Raw genomic sequence first — 21,568 nt, 5'->3', positions numbered from 1 at the left:
AGGAAATCCAGAAATAGATACCAAACATATATCAGAATTTAATATCTGACAGAGTGAACTTTTGAGTATTTAATAAATGATGCTGGCACAACCACTGTTCACCGGGAAACAAAATTTGACCAACCACCCCACTCCATAATCAAAAATACATTTCAGATTACTTAAAAGATTTAAATGTAAAAAATAAAAGAAGGAAAAAACTAGGCGACAATACGAGCAATCTGAGTGAAACAATCAAATCAAGAACTCTAAAGGAAAAGCGAGGCCCCAAAACATTGGGGGGCAAAGATGCATAAGCAGAGTCAAGAGACAAATGAGAGCTTTGGAAAACATTTGTTATAAAAGTGCTAGATAAAGTTGAATAGCCACGTTGTACAATGAGATTTACACATTGACAAGGAAAAGATAACAGAAAAATGGGCAAAGGACAAAAATGGGTGATCCATGGAAGAGTCCATCCAAATGGCAAACAAACAAAGGAAAAGCTACTCAGATCCAGCAATAGGGAAATGTGATTTAAAGTAACAATGGGTGACCACTCTCCAGACCACTCCTTAGCTATTACCTGCATTTCTGGCAGGGAAATGCAGAAAAGATACTCTTATAAGTTGTTCATGGAAAGGTGAAACATTACTGTCTTTTTTAAAGGTAAGCTTTACTAAAATCATCTATATCATATATATCTATCCCTTGATCTAGAATTTTGCTTGTAAGAACTTATCTGACAAAAGTACAACTCCCAGAGATATGGGCATATGACCAAAGATGTTTTTGCAGCATGTTTACAGTGGCAAGAAAAGATTAAACAGTGAATGTCTATCAAGTGGTAAACAGCTGAATAAATTATGGAACGTTCACACTATGGAATATTATGTACTGTCAAAAATGAATTAGAGCCAGGGGCGCCTGGGTGGCTCAGTCGGTTAAGCGTCTGCCCTTCGGCTCAGGTCACGATCCCAGGGTCCGGGGATCGAGCCCCGCATCGGGCTCCCTGCTCCGCGGGAAGCCTGCTTCTCCCTCCCCCGCTCCCCCTGCTTGTGTTCCCTCTCTCGCTGTCAAATAAATAAATAAAATCTTTAAAAAAATGAATTAGAGCTATATCAGTTTGCCTGGGGGGGGGATTTCTTTGAAATATTGTTGAATAAAAAAAGTGAGATGCAGGAAAATGTATTTACCACAATCCTGTTTTTATAAAACAATGATACATGCATGTGTTTTTGCATATAATTTAAATGTGTCTATCAATGATAATTATAGAGAAAACACACAGAAGGTGTTAGTAAACACATATAGATGAGAATGTCTCAAGTTACCTAGGATCAAAGAGGAGAGTTGGTGCAAGCTAATATGCGTGGTGCAGGAACGGAGGAGGGAGCCAAGCCCATGTTACCTGCCCCGACGCCACCTCCGCCCCCACCCCTGCCCCCAAATGACAAAGCAAGGGCCTTTGGAAGGGGACTCTCACCCTGTAGCCTAGCTCCCCTCCCCCCACGATGCTTGACTCCTGGGACCCCTCCTTTGGCCATCCCTCCCACCAATCCATATGTGGCCTTCCATATTTTTCTCTGTGATTCTAGAATAGGGCAGCCAAGGCACTGAGAGGGACAGAAGACAGAAAGGGTCCCAGTGTAGGGTGGCTGCTTTCAGCACATGAAAATTGGCCGCAGGGTCTAGAGTGTGGCTCTTACTCTCCTGGGCATTTTGGCAAATCCACGGGAGTGAGGGCAAGAGGCGAGAAGGACTATTATTAATCCACTCTCTCATCTTTTTTTTTTTTTTTTTTTTAAGATTTTCTTTATTTATTTGACAGAGAGAGACAGCGAGAGAGGGAACACAAGCAGGGGGAGTGGGAGAGGGAGAAGCAGGCCTCCCGCGGAGCAGGGAGCCCGATGCGGGGCTCGATCCCAGGACCCTGGGACCATGACCTGAGCTGAAGGCAGACGCTTAACGAGCCACCCAGGCGCCCCTCTCCACTCTCTCGAGTCGTCCTCCAGGCTCGGCTTACAGCTGGCGTCCTCAGAGAGGACATCTCAGTTACACCTCCCCTTCGTTTCCCCGCATAGGACTCATCACAGATGCCATTCTGTCCCCATCCGTGTGCGCGTGTGTGTGCGCAGGCCCCGGTGTGAACATCCGTTTCCTCCAGCAGACAGCGAGTACAGCGAGGGGTGGGATCTTGTACGCACAGCACCTAGCGTGGTGTGTAGCAGGGGCTTAAGAAAAATAAATGTCAGTTGAATGTAGTAATTCACTTACTCACTTATTCTCCTCTTCATTGACTCACTCTTCCATTCATTCCTTTATGCATGCATTCCCTTATTCATTCCAGAAACATGTGCTATGGGCCAGTGACGTTTCCCCTGATCTGGGTCTTCCACTTTCTGGGGTGGCTTTTGGTGTGTGCGGGGTGGGCGTGGTTGGGACATGACTGGAGAATTCCAGGAACACATCCACGACTTGGATGAGCCGGAAGCTCTCCAGGGAAGGAAAGAAGATTCCAGAAGGCTGGAAGGTTGGGGTGGAAGGTGCTAAAGGACCAGAGAGGACAAAGTTGGGAGACTCCTCTCTGTCCCATCCAGACCTGGGTTTGCTGGTTCCCGTTCGCTCTGCCTGGGAAGAACCTCTCCCCACCTCCGAGTGTTGAAATCCTACCCTTCCCTGCCTGGCCAGCCCAGATGTCCTCGAAGTCTGCTCTCCTCCAGCTGGAAGGGCCGCTCCCTGCTGCAAACAATCTTCCCGAGCACAAAATCTGGACCTCCCTCGTGGCGCTGACCACTTCCTGCTTGTGATGTGGTGTGGCCTCGCCTTCCACCCAATAGGCAGAGGCCCTGTCTGACTGTTCCCAGGAACCCTGCGGGGCCCAGCACAGAGCGGGCGCTCAAGCCACTCAGGCCTAAAGAGTGAACAGCGCTGTGCATTCGGTGGGCAGTGATTATGACCCCATTTTAGGGATGGGGAAGTGGAGGCACAGACAAGTGGCAGGACTTGCCCTTACGCCCAAAGCAGAGCCTAGACTTAGCCCTGCATTTCTGGTCCCCGAGGCAGGGATCTTTCTAGGGCAGCTTGGTGGGAGGTGGGAGGAGGGTGGGGTGGGGTGGGAGCTGGGTCCTGAGAACCAGCGGGCCAGAGAGATTTGGAGTTCGAATGGCCAAGTTCAGGAAAAGCACAGCTGGGGAGGAGCCAAGGTATTTATTATGCTTGGTCTCCCGCTCCAAACAGAGCTGATGGATGGAGCTGCTCCAGTTCCTATAAACAGCTCCGGCCTCCCTCTCTTCTGCCCCTCCCCACTCTCAGCCACCGCAGCCCCAACTGCTTCTGGGTTTGGGGGGGGGGGGGTTGGTGGAGACGACCAAGGGAGGGAAAGGAGAAGTGAAGAGTGGGGGGAGGAGGAAAGGAAGGAGACGATAAAACAGGGTCCCAGAGGCAAGAAGAAAGTGATGGGAGGTAGAGGATGTTGAGAGAAGATTTTTCCTTTTTCTCTTCACTGGCCAGGCCGCCCACATCCTGCCTCCCCCTCTCTGCCCCTGCGTCCCTTGCATCTGTCTGAGAAGCCCATTGCCCCCTTCTCTTTCTGAGGGCTGATCTTAGTCCCCGTAAGTGGTTAAGTCCTGCAGGGTCGGGGTCCTGCATTCAGGAAACCTTTTCTGAACTCACCGTCTGTTTGGCTCACGGGCCCTGGGGACGCAGAAAGGACTCAGGTAGAAGCTCTTAGTCCGGTGGCAGATGAGGCAGGGATCTCCACCGCTGTGGCCCACAGCAGCCTGGGGCTGTGGAGGGAAATCAGGGCAGACTCCCCAGAAGAGGTGGTACAGGCCAGAGTTGAAACAGGAGTTTGGCAGGTGGGTCTGAGTGGGTGAGACATTTCAGGTGGAAGAGATGGGAGAGAGCCTGGTGTTGGGAGGTGGGGAACCCCATGGTCAAGACCGCTGGCTCTGGAGCAGGGCATACCTGGGTTCCAGTCTCAGCTCTGGTGCTTTACCGCTGTGGGAAACTAGAGTCTCTCTTTCTTTAAAATGAGGTTGATAATAATAGAAATCTCTTCAAAGATGGTAAGAATTACATATAACAACGTACATCAAGTGCTCAGTGCAGGGCTGACCCGGAAGTGGTCACTAATTGTCAGCTCTGAGCACAGGGTTGGAGGTGGGCCAGAGAGAGACGGACCGCGAGGCCCTTGTGAGCTGCCTGAAGGACAGGGGCACAGAAAGCAGACTGTGGCTCCTGGGCCCTGTTGGGGGTGGGGGTGACCGCCCAGGGGACTGAGAAGTCAAGGCAGCTAGTGGGCCGTGAGCGCTGCCTGCCTCCCCTCCTGCCCACCAGGCCTGTGAGCCTCCCGGAGCGCCATAGCAGCTTACTGAGTTGAATGGGCCGGGTGACCCGGCACCGCAGGCTGAGACGTGGGTAGAGGGCCTCCCCTCTCCCTGGAGCTTGCCGGATGCTCCGATGATCTAGTTGGCAGCTGCGTCCATGTTTGGCTGAAAACAGGAATTTCTGCCTCGCTGGGGGTCTTGGCCAGGTAAGCAAACTCCCCTGTTTGCCAGGAAAAGGGGTCAGGGACCCGGTAGGCTCCAGCTGGTGTGGAGGTCCGCAGAGCCCTGGGCTGAGCTCAGCCTGTGCTGTTGCCCCCCCCCCCCCCCCGCCTTAGGCCTTCCTGAGCACCTACTGTGTGCCAGGTCACTGAGTCACATGCCTTCTCACCCCCAGCCCCATCTCTGACATAGGCATTTAAAATTTTCCTTTGGAGTAGGAACTGGGAGGTGAGAGGTCAGAGCCCGGAGAAGCTGCCTTGGAGAAACCTCCAGGATGTTTGGGGATAGAGGCGGTAGAGCATCACTGAGCTGGAATTTGTGGGAGACGAAGCAGGGCAGAGAAGATGAGCACCCACAAAGGGGGTAGTGTCTGGGTGCCAGGCAGCTGAGAAGGGGAGACAGGGCCACATGAGGACAGGCACAGGGGTCTGCCAATTAGAGGGTGGGGGAACCCCCTGCCCTCGTGACCCCACCTCAGAGGCCCTCACCCACCCCCACCCCCACCACGGGTGAGGGGGCTCTTGTGCCTTCGCCCAGACCTCACAGCCCACACTGTCACCCTCCAGTTCCCTTCCAGAAACCAGGAACGCCCTTCTTCAAGGTCAGTCTTGAACTGCAGCCTGACCACTCGCTCAATTCTCTGGCCCCTGAGAGACCTTTAGCTCTCCAGCTGGGGAGGCCTCTGGGTATCAGGTATCAGAGCTGGATGCTCAGGGCTGGCTGGGGCTGGAGACAGAGATATGGGCATCATCAGAGTGATGGAGTGGCTATGACAATGAGGGTGGTGACATTCCTGAGGAAAGAGGGCCTGGGACAGAGTGCTGGTGATCACCACTCAGACGCCTCGAGGAAGATGAGCACATAGCAGAGTCCGAAAAGGAGCGGTCTGAGAGCAAGGTGGAAACCAGTGGGGCGGGCGGGGGAGGGGGGATTGGCCCTAGATGCCAAGGAGAGTGTGCCGAGGGGAGGGACCCCAGCAGCTGAGGGGTCGAGGAGGTCCAGTCTGGAAAGAACACGGAGTTCAGCAAAGGATATCCTTGGTGACCTCAGCCAGGGCAGTGTGCGGGTAGGGAGGGCAAAGGCACTTGGGGTGGGTGGAGAATGGAGGGCAGGAGGAGGGGGCTACTTCACCAGCAAGTAAGGAGAAGGAAAGGGGACGTGGTTTAAGGGTCTTTTAACTATTTTTCAGATCGGCGAGACTTCGGCACAGCCACTGTGTGGAAGGAAGATGTGACGAGAGAAGAGAGGCTGCAGAGGGAGGCCCCCGAGGGTGGTCAGGACAGGTAGCACGGCCTCTGCCATGAGGCAGGGGGCTGAGCACAGAGAGAAGGTGAGAACAGGAGCTACCCAAGAAGGAAGGGCTGGGTGGAGCGTGAGGGTCAGAGATGTGGCAGGGGAATGAGGGCTGAGGCCCCACGGTCCAGGGTGCTGAGGACCCAGAGCCTCAGTCTCCCCGCCGTGGGGTTCGCCAGGAGCATTCAAAGACCGGGATGGAAGTAGAGGGAGGCCAAGTGGATGCAGGGATGCCAACGATCCGCAGCAAGGAGGAAGCTGGCAGGCCACACTGTTTCTCCAAAATTATATTTTAATACATTCATGTGGGTTATACAAAGAGCTGGTCCCCAGGCCGGAATTGCGGCCTGGCTCCTTGAGGTGAGAGCAGCATTGTGTAGTGTTTTCAGAGATCAGGCCTGAAGGGGCCCACACCTTGCCCTCCAGGCCTGGGGAAGAGTGTTTCTGGGCAGTGAGCACCTATGGTTGTGATCCCAACCAGGACTGGGTCCACTTGGCTGTCCCACATGCCACCAGGGCCCCAGGCTGAGGCCAGGACACCAGCTTCTAGCCCCGGCTTCTGCCACTGACTCCCTGAGTCCTTGACCCTCTCTGGGCCTCAGTTTTCTTGTCTATAAAATGGGGCGGAGAGAAGGGTGTTTTCATTGTCTCACACTTTACCAAGCACCATCGTGAGCCAGACCACGGGCCAAGTATGGGTAAAGACAACAACATGGGTGAAGACAACAACAGAGGGTCTTGGGCTGACCCCAGGGCTTCCTGGACAGCCCACGATTCCAAGGGCGTGAGGAACAGGGGGTCATATCTAGATGGGCTTTTCTACCCACTTTGGTAGGAGGAAAGGTCCGTGCATGACGAGGACCCGAAAGCGTTTGGAGCCAGCGTTACCTTGTGATAGGACAGCTGGGGGAGAAGGAAATCACTCCGGTCCAGCCCCCAAATCCCCTTCACACCCGCAATGAGGTCTGAATCCACTTGTGTCACAGGCTTTACCACTGGCTTGTGAGGCTCTGAGCAAGTGCCAGTCTCTTCCTCAGCCTCAGTCTCCCTATCTGTGCAATGGGGAGGTTGGACTCCCCGGTCTCAAACTCCAGGCTCTGCTCAATGGACGAAGAGAGAACGCAAGAGCAAGAGGTGAACACACACCAGTCTGCAAACGAGGGAATAAGGGAAACTGAGGCAGAGAACGAGGCAGCCTGTGTCTGCCTGCCCAGGAGAGAGGAGGGAGAGGAGTGGGTGGGCATGTGCAGCGCCAGAGGCTCCCAGGCCCTGCTCCCTCGATATGGGGCCATTTCCTGTCCACCTAACAGCCGACTGCCCCCGCAGTGGCAAAGGTCAGGCTGGGGAGACAGGCGGATTTGAGCCTGAATCTCAGGTCTGGCATTTCTTAGCTGCAGGACCCTGGAGGGAGAGTTCTGGAGTTCTTGTAAAATGGTTAAATCCCAACCTCAGAGGGCTGGCTGTCCTAGAGAGGCAAGACGTGTTCCCGCTGCCGGCAAGCCTGGGGCAAAACAGAACCGGGTACCTTAGGTTCTAACTCCTGGCTCACCAGCCAGGGTGGCGGCGCTGGGGACGAACAGGGTGCCTGCATAGGGAGTTGAGGGGCTAGAACAGTACTGGGGTGAGTATGCGCACCCCGAGAGTGCCGGGCAGGGAAAGAGCCCGCTCGGAGCAGGAAGTGGAAGGGTCGGCCCTGGGGCCAGAACCCCAGGCTCTGCAGGAACCGATGCAGCCACATAGCTGGATCCAAGACCCACTCACGTGGCTGCTCTTCCGCTCACAAGCTCTTCGTGCGCCAGAGAAGCTGAAAGTCATTATGGGAAGATGTGACACACAGTCCGCTTGGACACGTCTCAGACAACTGTCCCTGGTCTCGCCCCTCCTGTGCTCTGGCCCCGCCGGGGCAGGACTCTCCGCGTCTCAGCCAGCTGGGGCTGCAGCGCCCCGGAGCCCCGGCCTTCCACTCTGCGTGGTCACTGCGTGGCTTGGCGACCCCCTCCCCCCCCCCAAGGACTCGGAGCTGCTTCAGGGCAGGGGTGTGTCTCCCTCACTGGCGTCCCCCACGCCCGGAGCAGGATGTGGCACAAAACAGATGCCTGGCCGAGACTTGCTGATTGGGCAGGTCGACCTCGCTCTCTGTCACTCCTGAAACTGGCCAACTTCCGGCCTGCACAGCCGGACCACATGTGTGGCCTGGGAAGTGGGTTGCCTACCAAGACAGCAGCACATGAGGAAAGGAGCCCTGGGCTGGGATGTAGAGACTCGCCGTGTGACCTTGGGTCAGTCCCCACCCCCGTCTGAGCTCCGGCTGCCCGGCTCACCTGGGCAGGTCTCCCGGCTGCGCCGTTCTGCCGCCCCCGGCTTCTCTAGGCTTTGTACTGTTGGCCGAACTTCTGCCGGCGGACACAGCAACAGGTGGCCAGGGTGGTGAGGAGGATGGCCGAGACCAGTGCAAAGGTGAGGATGATGATGAGGTTGACATTCTTGAGCCCCCCCTTCTCACAGTCCTCGGGGCGCACGTGGCTCAGGGCCACCTCCTCCTGGGAGCCGAAGCGGCAGGTCAGGTCCTGGGTGCCGTCCACGTCCACACGGCCCTGGTGCAGCTGGGCGGCCAGCCAGCCATTGCCGCAGCAGCTCAGCGGATTGCCCTGCAGGTAGAGGCGCCGGAGGCTGGTCTCCAGGCCACCCATGGCGCTGCCCGGCAGGAGGCTGAAGCTGTTGTTTCTCAGGTCCAGTACCTCCAGGGACACGGCCTGCGTCCAGGCGGGCAGGCGGCTCAGGCGGTTCTCGGCGAGATTGAGACGCTTAAGGCAGCTAAAGCAGGGCAGGTCCACTTGCAAGACGGCCAGCCCGTTGCCTTGCAGGGCCAGGACCTCCAAGGAGGCCTCCAGGCCTGCCAGGGCCCCTGTGACCACATCCAGCCCGGGGTTCGCAGAGAGGTCCAGCTCGGTAAGCGGCGTGTGGAGGAAGGCCCCCGCCCGCAGCCGCTCCATCTCGTTGTCCACCAGGTTCAGGACGCGGAGGGAGGAGAGGCCAGAGAAGGCCACACACCCCAGGGCTCCAGGTTCCCCCGGCCCCCCACAAGGCCTGACTCGGTTTCCCTGAAGGTTCAGCCTCTGCAGACTGGCCAGGCCGGCAAAAGTGTACGGGGGCAGGTCCTGCAGGGCATTGTCCTGGAGGAGCAGTGTCCGCAGAGACCCCAGCGCTCTGGAGGCCAGCGCCAGCGTCGCCAGCGCATTGTGGCTCACGTCCAGGTGCACGAGGCAGGGCAGGAAGGCGGCGCCCGGCACCGCAAAGCCTCGCAGGCAGTTCCGGCTGAGATTCAGGAAGCGAAGGGAGGTCAGGGGCTCCAGAAAGCCCTCGGGGACCAGCTCGATCTCATTGTAGCTCAAATCCAGATTCAGGAGCTGGGAGAGGGGGTGGCTGCTGGCGTTCCGGCTGGGGTTCGAGAAGGGCAAGGCCGACCAGCCCTCAGAAGGTGCGTGGATGCCCTCGCCGCCCTGGGGTGGCCCTGCAGGGAGCCGGATGAGGTTGTTGGACACGTTCAGGTAGATGAGTCTCGGGAGCGCGGCCAAGTCGGGGAAGTGGAGCAGTTTGTTCTCCCGCAGGTCGAGCCAGGCCAGCTGATACTCGGCCCAGGGCTCGGGGGCCGTCTGAAAGGCCTCAATACTGTTGCAGCTCAGGTCAAGTACTCGTAGCTGCTGGAGGCTGAAGTCGGAGATGCAGGTGAGGGAGTTCCTGGAGAGATTCAGGTGGGCCAGGTGGGGCAGGGCCTCGAAAGCACCGTCCTCGATGTCCATGAGCACGTTGCTGTGCAGGTCGAGCCGCTCAAGTGCAGGCGTGCCCCAGAAGGTATGGCGGGCCAGGCGGGTCAGGCTGTTCTCAGCCAGCGAGAGGGTGAGCAGGGCGGGCGCCTCCCCCAGCAGCCGCTCCACCAGGCCACTGTACAGGCTGTTCCCCGACAGGTCCAGAGATGTCACACGAGGCAGGGGGCCCAGGCCAGGGGCGCTCAGCACAGTGCCCGCTGCCAGGCGGTTACGGGCTAGGTTGAGGTGCTCCAGGTGGGGCAGGGCCTGGAAGACACCTGTCTGGATGAAGCTGATCTCATTGGTGCTCAGGTCCAGGTGTCGAAGGGCCATGTAGAAGCCCAGCGGTGAGGCCAGGATGCTCCGCAGCTGGTTTCCAGATAGGTCGAGGGCCTCGATGTCCCGCGGGAGCATCGAGGGGACCTGGAGCAGGCCAAGACCCTGGCACGAGACCTCCTTGTCGACCTGGGGTGGGTTGGGGAGGGCAGGGAAGAGCAGTGGGACTGAGTGGGTACAGCAGGGGGTGCAACCAGACACACCTTCTAGGAAGGATGCCTCAAGCCCCGCCCCCCCCCAACTCCAGCGAGGCTCGGCTAGGCTTCTCCTCTGGCTCCCAAGATGCTCCACATTTCTCCCCCTCAAGCCCAATCCTCCCACATCTGGATGATCCCTATCTTGCTCCCTGCCCCCATCTCTGGCACTCAGTACTGTGCGGGGCATCAGAGAGGGACTTAAGGAAGTTTGATGGATACACAGACTCAGAAAAGACAGATGTGAAGACAAATGAACTCACAAAACACCCAATACTGACTATTACCCCATTTCACAGGAAACTGAGCCATATATCACCTGGAGGGACCCCAAGCCAGTGAGCAGCAGGGTCAAGCTGGAACCCAGGGCCTCCTGGGTCACGTCCTGGGTTCCTTTTATGGGTCCAGATAGTTAAATTTCCCCAGCGGCTGTTACACCAGAAACCATTTGGGGAGAAATGTTTCCAAAATGCGATTTGCACTCCTCTCACGGGTTTTTATTTTGGCCTCCTACCCTCAGCCCTCATTCCAGCCCTCATTCCGTGGGGCAGAGCTCCGGGTCCCAGTGCCTGCCTTTCTCGCCACGGACCCCCAGCTGAGACCTCCTTTTTGCTGCTTCCACCTGCCCCGCCTCCATCAGTGGCCTGGCCCTCCACGGCCTGGTCCAGATTGGCCCCTGGAGATGGGAGTGGGGGTAGGAAGCCGGGGGAAAGATGGCCAGGGTCCCAACCCACATTCCTGGGTGACAAGACTATGGTTTTGCTGTGCGAGCCTCACCAAGTCCCATTACCGCTCCGGGCTACTTATCCAGAAAGTAGCACCCTTCCCCAGTACCCACTCAGCATTTTACATTTTATTTAGCACGTTCAGGCCCATGGTCTCCCTGGAGCCTCACAAGAGCAAGCACATCAAATATGATCACCCCTCTGTTCAGAAACCCAAGCCCAGAGAGGGCAGGGGGGCTCCGGGGTCACCCAGCCGAGGAGGAGCAGAGCTGGGGTTTGAACCCATATCTTTTCACAACCAAGGCCAACTTCATCCTTCTAAGCACATGTGCCTTCTGGAGCCTGATTTTTTTTCTGTGCAAATACAGTCTCCCTCTCACCTTTTCAAAGACCCCAGGAATCCAGCCTTTCTCAGGAAAGGGTCTGACTTCCACAACCACCCAGCTCAGGCCCACTCCTGCCCTGGGCTCTCTATATCCGCGGGCCCCTTCTGACCCCTCCACCTGCCTAATGCCTGGCAACAGCTAAAAGAAAACCTTCACTCTGTGCTACTCTCTGCTTCCACCCCTCCCGGGCAAAATCCGGGACATTCAGCAGGGTTCAAGGCTGTCTGTAGCTCTTGCTGACCTGTCCTCTCTCCACCCAACCCCCTCCCAACCCCCTCCGGCCCAGCCCATATGCAGTGACCACACCTGACCACTGCCCTTTGTGCCCTCGCACACCTACCTCTGGGCCTCCTCCCTGCTGCTCCCTGCACTGGTCACCCCCCGCTCCCCAGATCTGCAGGGGAAACCTGGTGTTTGGTGTACTGAGCCGGGCAGGTGGGGCCTCCTCTGGCCTCTCACCACCCCGGTGCTCCCTCTCTCGTAGCTTTGGCCTCTGATTGTGACAGTCTGTGTGGGACCTGGCAGGCAGGGAGCTCAGAGCTAACAGGAATTGGTGTGGTTGGTGTGGATACCTTGGGCCTGGCCGACAAAAGGTGCTCAGTGCATTTTTTTAATGAATGAAAGAGTCACGGACATCACTGGCTTAGTAAAGGACTCGGATTGAATCAATCACCTTTCTGAAAGGAAAGAAAAGAGACAATCCATGTCTTCTAACTGACCATTAGAGTAAAAAGACTCTGGCTCCCCCACTTCCCTGACGGGGGAGACAGAACCTGAAGATGGCAGTGAGCTGTGCCAGGTCACAGTGAGTGGCAGAGCCCCCCCTCCCCCGCCCCCGGAAGCAGGAACACCAGACTGGGCGGTGCTCCTTGCCTGGCCCAGCTCTTGGCTTCCTCCCCAGAGCTCCAAGGAGAGGTCAGGGGAGGGGAGGGTGGGATAGAACTGCCTTCATCAGGCACCTGTGTGACTCTTCCTGCTCCTGGCAGTCCAGGGACTTGGCCCTACCACCCCCAGCCAAGCAGCTTCCTCGAGGCCTCCGAGGCCCATGGATACCGCCACAGCTGAGCTCCCCTCTAAACCATAAGCCTAGCCCGGCCACCTTGCCGGCCCTGCCTGGCTCTTGGCTTCCTCCCTCACAACCTCTCCACCAGCTCAGGCCACTGGGCATGGCCTCCTCATCCCTCCCCTCAGCTCCCTGGACCATCCTGACTGAAGGAAGAAACAGCAAAGGAAGAACAGGACCACCCGTCATGGAGCACCAGCTCTGGGGCAGGCTCCATGGCTGAGTGCACAGAGCCCTGGCCTCGTTTAATCCTGGCACATATTAGTTGCCCTGCTGAAGCCCGGGGTGAGCTTCCCCCAGATTAGTCAGAGGCTCCAGAGTACCAGCACAAGTTCCTTTTCCTTTCGGTGCCAGCCGAGGACCCAGGCTGACGCCTTCTGCACAGTAAATAGGAGCAGCTGGCATTTACTGAGCATCTGCTGTGTAGGGGGCACTGTACTGGGATCCACGAGACCCCACACCCCGTTTCACCTCCGGATATCAAAGACTCCCAAGACACCAGCCCTGAGAGCTGAGCCAGGACACAAAGCTGGCCAAGCCCAGGGCCTAGGACTTGCTTTCTACCCTGGTGCCCACGAGGCCCAGCGGGGGCTGCTAGTCGGCAGGGCGGCACCGGGCTGCCCATCCAGAAGGAAGCTTGAAGGCCAGGGTCGCTCTCAGAACTCTGTTTCTAAAGTCACCCACAGCTCCCTGAGCTCTGAGCCTCCAGCATGACAGACATAGCCAAGTTCAGAGCAACCCTTGACAACCTGCTACTCACTCTCTCTGGGATGCCGGGATGCTGCTGCCCCCATTTTTTTTTTTTTTTTTTTTAAGGAAGGAAGAGGACTTGCCACCCAACTCCATTTGGCCTTCTGTGCATAGAAGGGAAACAGGGTAGAAAGAAGTGCCCGGCAGTAGCCAGCATAAGCTCGGGAGAGCTGGGTTCATGTCCTAGCTCTGGTACTTCCTGTCTGTATGACCCTGGTGCGTCACATCTCTTCTCTCAGCCTTGGTTTCCTCCACTGAAAAGAGGAGTTCTTTGCAGGATAAAACCAGAGAAAGCCTTTAGTGTGGTGCGGGCACCTCAAGAGCCCTTAGTATGTGGCAATTTCTTTTTACTATTTTGAAAATGATCATAATCCCTGTACTGATCTTCCACAGTAGTTCAGAAAGTGCTTTCCTGCCTATCATCCACCCAGGATCCAAAGCTCACCCAGCTTCCCTCTGCCTGTGGCGTGGTCCGGGCCCTTCACCTCTCTGAGCCTCTCTCCCCAGGCAGAATGTGGCGCTGCATTTGGGAATGTCTGAGGCCTCCTCTGCCGATTATTCTGGGATCTGGGAATCTCAGAAGGGCTCTGAGGAGCAAGAAGGGAGGTGGCAACAGCAGGGCACGGCCAACCCCAGGGAAGGGCTGCAGGCCTCTGCCTCCCAGCACTCCCAGAGGCTGCTGCCCCACCTGTGTCAGAAGCTTCCAGTCCCGGCTCCAAGTGGGGCTGCTGGAGGGCCTGTTGCTTCCCCAGCCCCACTCCCGCCTTGACCTCAGTGACTGCCCAGGCTTATGAGGGGACCTACGTGGTCCCCCTCCCTGTATCCTGCAGGGTCCCAGTGACTTCAGGGCTAGTCTCCCTGGCCAAGGGCAAGAAAAAGGAAAAAAAGTAAATCAAACCTTGTCCCTGCCCTGAAGAAGTTATTGGTCTGCCAAGTGAAACAGGCTTGGACCCATTCACCCACTACCCCACGTGCTCAGTATGAGAGTCCAGAAAACGGCACACAGAACCAGATCAGCCTGGGAGGGGTCGGGGAGGGCTCTCTGGAGGAGGCAGCATTTGATCTGGGTAGCAATGAGTGAGAGGCATCCCATCAGGGGAGCAGCAGACGGACCCAAGTCAAGGACCTATTAGGAAAGGGGATTTGGCCACGAGGGACCCGGCTAGACCACCCCAAGTTCCCCACATATACGTATAATCTAGATCACCCCGAGGGTCCACTGCCTTGCGGGGGCAGCTGGGGGAAATAGAGTCCAATCTCAGCCCCACTGGTCCTAGCTGAATGCCCTTGGACGAGTCATCCAACCTCTCTAAATTGCAGTTTCCAACTCTATAAAATGGGAATAATGGTACTTACTGACAGGATGAAGAGTACATCAAGTATTTAAACATCCTGGTAGGTACTTATGAAATGCAAGGGTTAAATGCGTTCAACGTGTTCCCTTTCCTCTTCTAACTCCCCTGACTTCTGGCTTGTGGGGCTGGGGCAGTAGGACACCCTGGGGGGCTTATCCCGCCTGGGCAGGGCTTCTTACCATCTCACAGGGCACCTTGTCTCGCTGTTGGGAGGTGGCCAGGCCCTGGGTCAGCACGGCCAGGAGCAGCAGGATCTGGTGGCTCATGGCTCTGCAGAGGGTGGGGAGGAAAGGGAAACATTGTAAGACCCCTGGCTCCTTTCCTCTGCCAGCCCCCATTGCTCCCATCCTGCCCGTGCCTGCCTTCAGCGAGCCCCAGATCACAGCTAGAGCTGGACCAAAGGTGCCGTGAAGGACCGTGGATGCTGGGGTCTGCAGCCCATCACAAAGGACCTCTCGTGCCAGGCCAAGGAGCTAGGCTGTCACCCCAGGCAGCAAGAGTTTTGAAGCAGGTGGGTGACTTGGTCAGATCTGGGTTTCAAAAGACCCTACCTGAGGGAAGACTGCCTGCAGGGGGTGAGTGGGAGACAGAGGGACTCTAAGGGCTGCCTGGGGCCAAGCTCAGGGCTGGGGTGGGGTCAGGTGGGGAGCTAGGCCTCTGACTGCATTTCCACCCAGGTCCTAAGCAGGTCCCCCATCTTAGTTTCTTAGGCCCCAAACGGAATTCCTCAATCTCCCCACCCCTAGACTTTTATTTTGCCCTTTTTCTTTTGATTTTCTGATTCTGGAGTCCCTGCCATTGTTTGAAGGCTGGGCCTGGAGCCCTGACAGGAAGCCCCGCCAGGAGGCCTGCCCTGCCCCCAGCACTGTTGTTGCGGACTTCCCCAGGAGCAGGCTCCAGGCCCTTTACTTTCACTGAAGTTACCACCAGCGCAGGGGGCCACTCGGGCCTGCTGGTGTCCTCTCTATGTACAACCAAGGTGGCGTTGAGGGGGACCGCAGAGTCAAAGCCCAGTGCTGCTAGGGGCTCACTTACTGAGGACCTGGCCCAAGTGCTAGGAGTACATATCAAGTCTCTTTTTCTTTTTTCTTTTCTTTTCTTTTCCTCTTTCTTTCTTTCTTTTTCTTTCTTTTTCTTTCTTTCTTTCTTTCTTTCTTTCTCTTTCTTTCTTTCTTTCTTTCTTTCTTTCCTTTCTTTCTTTCTTTCTTTCTTTCTTTCTTTCTTTCTTTCTTTCTTTCTTTCTTTCTTTCTTTCTTTTCTTTCTCTTCCTTCCTTCCTTCCTCCCTCCCTCCTTCCCTCTCCCTCCCTTCCTTCCTTCCTTTCTCTCTCTCTCTGTCTCTCTCTCTTTCACACCTTAACTGAATGCTTCCTCAAGTCTGGCTCTGGGGCGCCTGGGTGGCTCAGTTGGTTAAGCGACTGCCTTCAGCTCAGGTCATGATCCTGGAGTCCCGGGATCGAGTCCCACATCTGGCTCCCTGCTCAGCAGGGAGTCTTCTTCTCCCTCTGACCCTCCCCCCCTCATGTACTCTCTCTCTCTCTCTCTCTCTCTCTCATCCTCACTCTCTCAAAATAAATAATAAATAAATCTTTAAAAAAAAAAAGTCTGGCTCTGTGCTGGGAACTGGGGTCACAAATAAGTGCACAGAAGTGACCAGAACACACACAGAGTGTTCACGAGGAAGGACACATAAAGCCCTCCAAGAGCACTGGACTCAGTCACCCATAACTGAGTGCTCTCTCCTTCCCTCCACTTACCTGCTATGGGACCTGTACAAGTCACTTCACCTCTCTGAGCCTCAGTTTCCTCTTTTGAGATTAATGCCAACTTTGCTAGGTTTTGGTAAAGATCAAATGAGATGCATTGTATGAAAGTGCCTTCACAGAGCCCTTATTATGCACCAGGCACTCTTCTCCATACTTTAAGGTATTAACTCACTTAATCCTTACAGTAAATTAAGGAGTTGGTTCTATGATTATCATTCCCATTTTGCAGATGGAAACTGAGGCTCAGAGAGATTAAGTAACATGACCAAAGTCACACAGCTTACTAGTGGCAGGCCCACGCCATCTTTACCCTTAACCTCTACTCTAGAACATCCCCTGCAGGTGCTCGATAAATGAGCGCTGAATTGCAACCCTGAAGGGTGCTTTAGAAGAAGAGGCATCTACAGGACCTTTGAGGACTGAGTCTTTGGCTGTTGGAATCCCCTAGTGTCCTGGTGATGAATTTTAAATTAAGATGGTTACTCTGAGGCCCTTTCTGGTCCACACACGCCTGGGCCACAGTGGCGTCTTTTCAACCCCATTCCCTGGGTTCAGCTCGGGGCCATGGGCCCCCTGCCCCCCATAGCTGCTCTTCTCTCACCGCCTGCGTTCACAGGAAATTTGGTTCTGCTGTTTAAAAAGCAGAACATCACAACCCATTTGAAAGCTAGTGTACGCAGAATTGAATGGAAACCTCCAGTGGGACCTTTGCACTCCTTGGGGAGTGTGCCTGCCCACCCCAGCTCTTTCCCCCAGCTTCATGGCTCACTATCTCCCCTCTCCCGCTCTGGCTTCTGGCAGCCTCTATTTCCTTCAGTTCTGTGTGCACTTCTGCATTGCTCCAAGCCTTCACTTCCTCCCCCCTCTTGTGCTGAATGCCTCCTCATCCTCTGGGTCTCAGCTTAGATACCGCTTCCTCCAGGAAGCCTTCTCTGATTCCCCAAGTCTGGGTAGCTCATCCTCCACGTTCCCACAGACCCTGAGCTTCAAGTGAGCACAGCACTGAGCCCTCCGTGGTTCGTTCCGCTGACCCTGGCTCCTATGGGAGGCGCCCCGGGGCAAAGAGGACTCACCATCCGCTGGGATCTTACACCACCGGGCAGGCCAGGGAGGCACTGAGAACTGACACAAGGTGACACTGGCAAGAGCAGTCCTTCTTGACTCTCTTTTCATCTCCCTGCCTTACTCCTTACCCCCAACAGCAGGTTCTGTCTGTTCTGCCTGAAAAACAGACCCTGAGTCTGCTACCTCCCTCCTGCCTCGCTGCCCCGCACGGAGGCACCACCACAGCCCTGGGCCTCGAAAGCAGCAACACCTGCTTCCACCTCGACCCCCTTCAGGCTGTCCTCCACACACAGCCGGAGTGATGTCTTTGAATCATGTATCGGAGCATGGGTCTCACTGCTTGAGAACATCCAATGAAATCCAGGCTTTACACAATCGCCTCCCTGGCCACAGCTACCATTTGTCCTGCCCTTACCAAATTCTAGCTTTCCCACCGTTCCTCAAACATAGCAAGTGCATTCCTGCCTCAGGGCCTGGAAGGCTACCCCCCAGAGACCCACACATTTTGTTTCCTCGCATTGATCATTTCCTGCTAATTTCTTTCTTTTTTTTTTTTAAGATTTTATTTCTTTGTTTGAAAAAGAGAGAGAGAGAGCGTGCGAGCAGGGGGATGGGCAGAGGGAGAAGAACAAGCAGACTCCCCGCTGAGCAGGGAGCCCGATGCGGGGCTCCATCCCAGGACCCTGGGATCATGACCTGAGCCGAAGGCAGATGCTTAACCAACTGAGCCACCCAGGCGCCCCTCCTGTTCATTTATTTCTGATTCTATGAGAACAGGGGTCTATTAAGTGGTGCTCACCAAACATCTATTGAACAAATGGCAAAGTGAGGGGTAGAAGCTCTACTTCAAGGGCTGTGAGGTCAGGACAAGGAAGGACCTGGATTGGTTCTGAACCTGAAGGCAGGGCTGCTCAAAGGAGCCCTCACTACGCCCCTCTTCCGCCTGTCAAATTTCACCCTACCCCCAAGGTGGGCACCTGTGCATCCAGCCGAAGGCCCTGGAGCCCATGGACCTCTGCCCTGGCATCTCGTCTGCGGGCCCCCTTCAGTAGTGCCCCCGACTCGCTGTGGGGACCCCGAGGGCCACTCACTCTCAAGAGGGAGGACTGTGATCACTTAGACCCAGGCTTACATTCGGACACTACTGCTTCCGTGCTCCCCGTGCCTCAGTGTCCCATCTGTACAGCAGGTCGCCTGGTGGCTGTTCTGCCACTGGCTTCCCCCAGCCACTGTGACGATCGAGCTGAGAGTGGCTGTGAGGTGTCCTGGACACATCGTGGGCAATGACCTGGAGGGCTGAACGGCCCAGGTGAGGCACGCTGAGGAGGGAGGCCCTAGGCCTGCCGACTAGTAGCCTAGGCAAGAGAAGGCAGGAGACATTTTAGGACTCTGACTGGCCTCCCAAATGCCAGAGAATATCCGTGTGTGTACGCACGCGTGCGCGTGTGTGTGTGTGTGTGAGAGAGAGAGAGAGAGAGAGAGAAATAGTGGGGGGATGGGGAGAAGGCAATGCCTATTATACTATTATAATAAGCCTGTCCCTACTATTTCAAGGCATTAGACACTGTTCTAAGCCCTTGATCTGTATTATCTTATTGAAGTCACAACGCATTAAGGTGGTTACCATAATTTCCATTTTACAGATGAGAAAACCGAGGCTCAGAAAGTGACTTAGCCCATAGTTCATAAGCATTTAGGGGGTAAGTGTTAGCCCAGGTCTACATGACCCAAATGCTGTGTTTTCTCCATTAGGTGCTGAGCTGCCTGCTCCCTCCCCTATAGAACTACTCTTATTGTGCCCAGGAGGAAAACAAAGCTCAGAGAGGTGACTTACCCAAAGTCACACAGGCAGTGAATAGCAGATGGAGTCAGAATCTGGTCTGTCTGCCTCCAAAGCAAGTGTTCCAGCTACACCAGGCCAAGATCTCCCTCGTTAACCACCTCCAACGACTCCCACCCGCACCCCTATACACATAAACAGACAAGCTCACAGGGCTGGGCTCTGGGGTGCTCCTCTCCCTCCTCTCGGCCCCAATCACCAGCAGAGTAGGGTCCTGGGAGAGCTGCTGTGGACGTTCATACCAAGCAGTGAATCACTAAGGGCAAGCCCCATTCTGGAGACATGTGCATCCCACGGGGGAATTAGACCTTAACCCAAAGGAATGTAGCTGTGATGGCGGAATTTCAGGCAGCTCGGGTGGGGGTGGGGGTCCCTCACATCTTACCACTCATGAAGAAGGCCGGCTTCAGAACCCCTCAGGGAGAGGTGGGTGCCCCCCTCAGTCCCCATCCAGAGATGGGCAAGCTATTTGGTGCGGTGGGATGGAAAGCGCCGGCCCGCCTGAGTCCGAGGGCGGTAGGAGACTTGGATTCAAATCCTGATCTGCCCTTGACTAGCTGTGAGTTCCCGGGCAAGTAAGTGCCGGCCTTTTGGCTGCTGTTTTCCCATCTGTCAAATAGGAAAGCCGGCCCCTCCCTTTCGCGGGAAAGATCAGCTGAGACAGGGTCCCGTTTGGCTCCGTGCGGGGAGTGGGGGCGACGGCGGCAGGGGCCTACTGGGGGGCGGAGGGGGGGGCATCGGGATGGCCCGGCCGCACCCCGCGCTCTCCAGGGGCGCGGGCCAGCGGGTTCCCCGAGGGGCCGGCAGCCTCGCCCGCGGGGCGGCTCCTACCTGGCTCAGCGCGGCCGCCGCTCCTCTCCCGCGCAGCCCCGGCACATCTTGCGCAAACCTGCCCCCCCCCCACGGCCCCACCCCGCGCCAGACCCGGGGTCACGGCCCGAGGAGGCCCACGGCTGCTCCACTGCCCCACGGGAACCCGACCCGCGAGGGGGCGGCTCGGGCTCCAATTTAAATACCTCTCCCGCCGACCCGCCCCACCACGCCCCCCCCTCGGCCAAGCTGCGGGGTCCTAGCGCCCGGCCGGCGCGCCCCCGCGTGACTCGGTTTCTCCGGAACGCGCGAGGGGGTGAAGCATCTTTCCGCTGGAACCCCGGCTGGGAAGGGGCGGGGTGGCAGGGGGCGGGATGAAAGGGCCGGGAGGAGGGGGGGGTCGCTAAGGAAGCGCTAGGCGGGCGAGGCCGCCCGGACCGCCGCACGTGCAGCTCGTGGCCCCGCGGGGTCCGGTGGGGCGGGAGTGGGGGGAGAGCTCTAGGAGCCGCAGGTCCGCAGAGGAAATCCGGCCTGGCCCCGTTTTCCCGTTGCCGGCGCCGCCGCACTTAGAGTGAGCAAACAGGAGAGGTGACGGCGGGGCTGAACGCGGAAGGAAATGACCCTTCTCTGGCCCTGGGGCGGCCACAGAGGGGGTTCCCCACACCGTGGCCATCCCCTCTGACGAGTCCAGGCAGGTCCCTTCCCCTCTCTGATTGTGCTCTCTCCTATCCGCGCTGGCCTTCCTCCTGCATCTCCGGGACCCTTAAGCAGTCCTGTGAAATGGTACCGTCAAAGTCCCCAGTTTTCGGATGGAGAAAGTGAGGCTAGGGATGGGACAGCGAATATCAATAAAAACCAGTTGTCTGGGACTAGTAAGGTCCCCATTTATGTTTAGGGAGACTGAGTCTCAGAAGGGTTACATGGCACATCCAAAGTCGCACAGCCTGTAGGAGCAGGGATTTGAGCCCAGTCTGTCCACAAAGCTAAGTCCAGGCCGATCTGGCTGCTCTTTTCAGGCACCGTCTTGCTCAGGCTGGTTTAAAGTGTGGACAGAAAGTAGCATGGTGGTATTCTTGTCTTTTGCATTAGAGATTGATGCACGTCTTCCCCCAAAGCCACCCCCTCTCCCAGATGCCTTGGCCCTCCCAAATCACAGGTACTCTGCCCTGCTAGGTGTTGACCCAAGGGTTGGGGTACCTGGGAGAGAAAGGTCATGGCCATCCTCTGGGTCCTGGTTCCAAGGATAGAATATTTCTCTTCCCAGCCCCGACAGTGACACAGGGTGCCCCATTTTACAGATGGGAAAGTGACCCCCCCCAAAGCCTCATGGTAAATCAGGATAAAGCTGGGATCCCTGAATCCCTAGGTGGTTGCCATCTTTACTTCCTCCCGTCTGTCTCATTGGGGACAGGCCTGCGCAGGTGGGGACAGTCCAGAGAGGTTAAAGTGTGATAGCAGGGGGCCCAGGGCCTAACCTAGCCTCAGCGGAGGAAATCAGGGAAGTCTTCCCTAAGGAGGGGCCTGAACTGCAATGAAGGTGTGGGTAGGAAAGAGTGCAGGAATGGGGAAGGATGTCCAAACCTCCCTCGTCCCTCTCAGCCACTGGAGGCCTCAGATTTATGCTCATGGAGGTCCCAGCTGGTCACCCCAAC

At 56.5% G+C, this 21,568-nt stretch overlaps 1 protein-coding gene across 11 annotated transcripts; it reads right to left on the bottom strand.

Moving 5' to 3' along the window:
- Positions 1 to 1,877: 1,877 nt before the first annotated feature.
- LRRC32 (leucine rich repeat containing 32) lies at positions 1,878 to 20,439 on the bottom strand. 11 transcript variants are annotated; one of them, XR_003517416.2, is made up of 7 exons: positions 19,938 to 20,439; positions 19,101 to 19,231; positions 18,399 to 18,621; positions 14,617 to 14,707; positions 8,144 to 10,093; positions 3,655 to 4,530; positions 1,878 to 2,213 (listed from the first exon to the last, which is right to left on the bottom strand). XR_003517416.2 is itself a non-coding variant. In XM_027579252.2 (6 exons), the coding sequence occupies exons 3-5, from the start codon at positions 18,539 to 18,541 to the stop codon at positions 8,189 to 8,191; spliced, it is 2,139 nt and encodes a 712-aa protein (XP_027435053.1). In that variant the 5' UTR covers positions 18,542 to 18,621; positions 19,101 to 19,231; positions 19,938 to 20,439; the 3' UTR covers positions 6,095 to 7,626; positions 8,144 to 8,188. The 11 variants fall into 11 exon arrangements, 10 of the variants coding, with proteins under 10 accessions (XP_027435053.1, XP_027435050.1, XP_027435056.1 ...); XM_027579252.2 differs by lacking the exons at positions 1,878 to 2,213; positions 3,655 to 4,530 and adding an exon at positions 6,095 to 7,626; XM_027579249.2 differs by lacking the exons at positions 1,878 to 2,213; positions 3,655 to 4,530; positions 19,938 to 20,439 and adding an exon at positions 19,492 to 19,918 and having other exon boundaries at positions 6,095 to 10,093.
- Between the last annotated feature and the right edge of the window lie 1,129 nt (positions 20,440 to 21,568).

Source organism: Zalophus californianus, chromosome 11 (genome assembly GCF_009762305.2).
Source record: "Zalophus californianus isolate mZalCal1 chromosome 11, mZalCal1.pri.v2, whole genome shotgun sequence".
NCBI classification, from domain to species: domain Eukaryota; kingdom Metazoa; phylum Chordata; class Mammalia; order Carnivora; family Otariidae; genus Zalophus; species Zalophus californianus.
This window is presented reverse-complemented; position numbering and strand designations above follow the sequence as displayed.

Excerpts from the sequence above, each read along its gene's own strand:
- LRRC32 (XM_027579252.2), bottom strand. The coding sequence starts at position 18,541 with ATGTGTCCAGGACACCTCACAGCCACTCTCAGCTCGATCGTCACAGTG. Across the intron at positions 14,708-18,398 it reads GGAAGCAGTAGTGTCCGAAT|AGCCATGAGCCACCAGATCC; the intron begins GTAAGCCTGGGT and ends CACCCTCTGCAG. Across the intron at positions 10,094-14,616 it reads ACAAGGTGCCCTGTGAGATG|GTCGACAAGGAGGTCTCGTG; the intron begins GTAAGAAGCCCT and ends AACCCACCCCAG.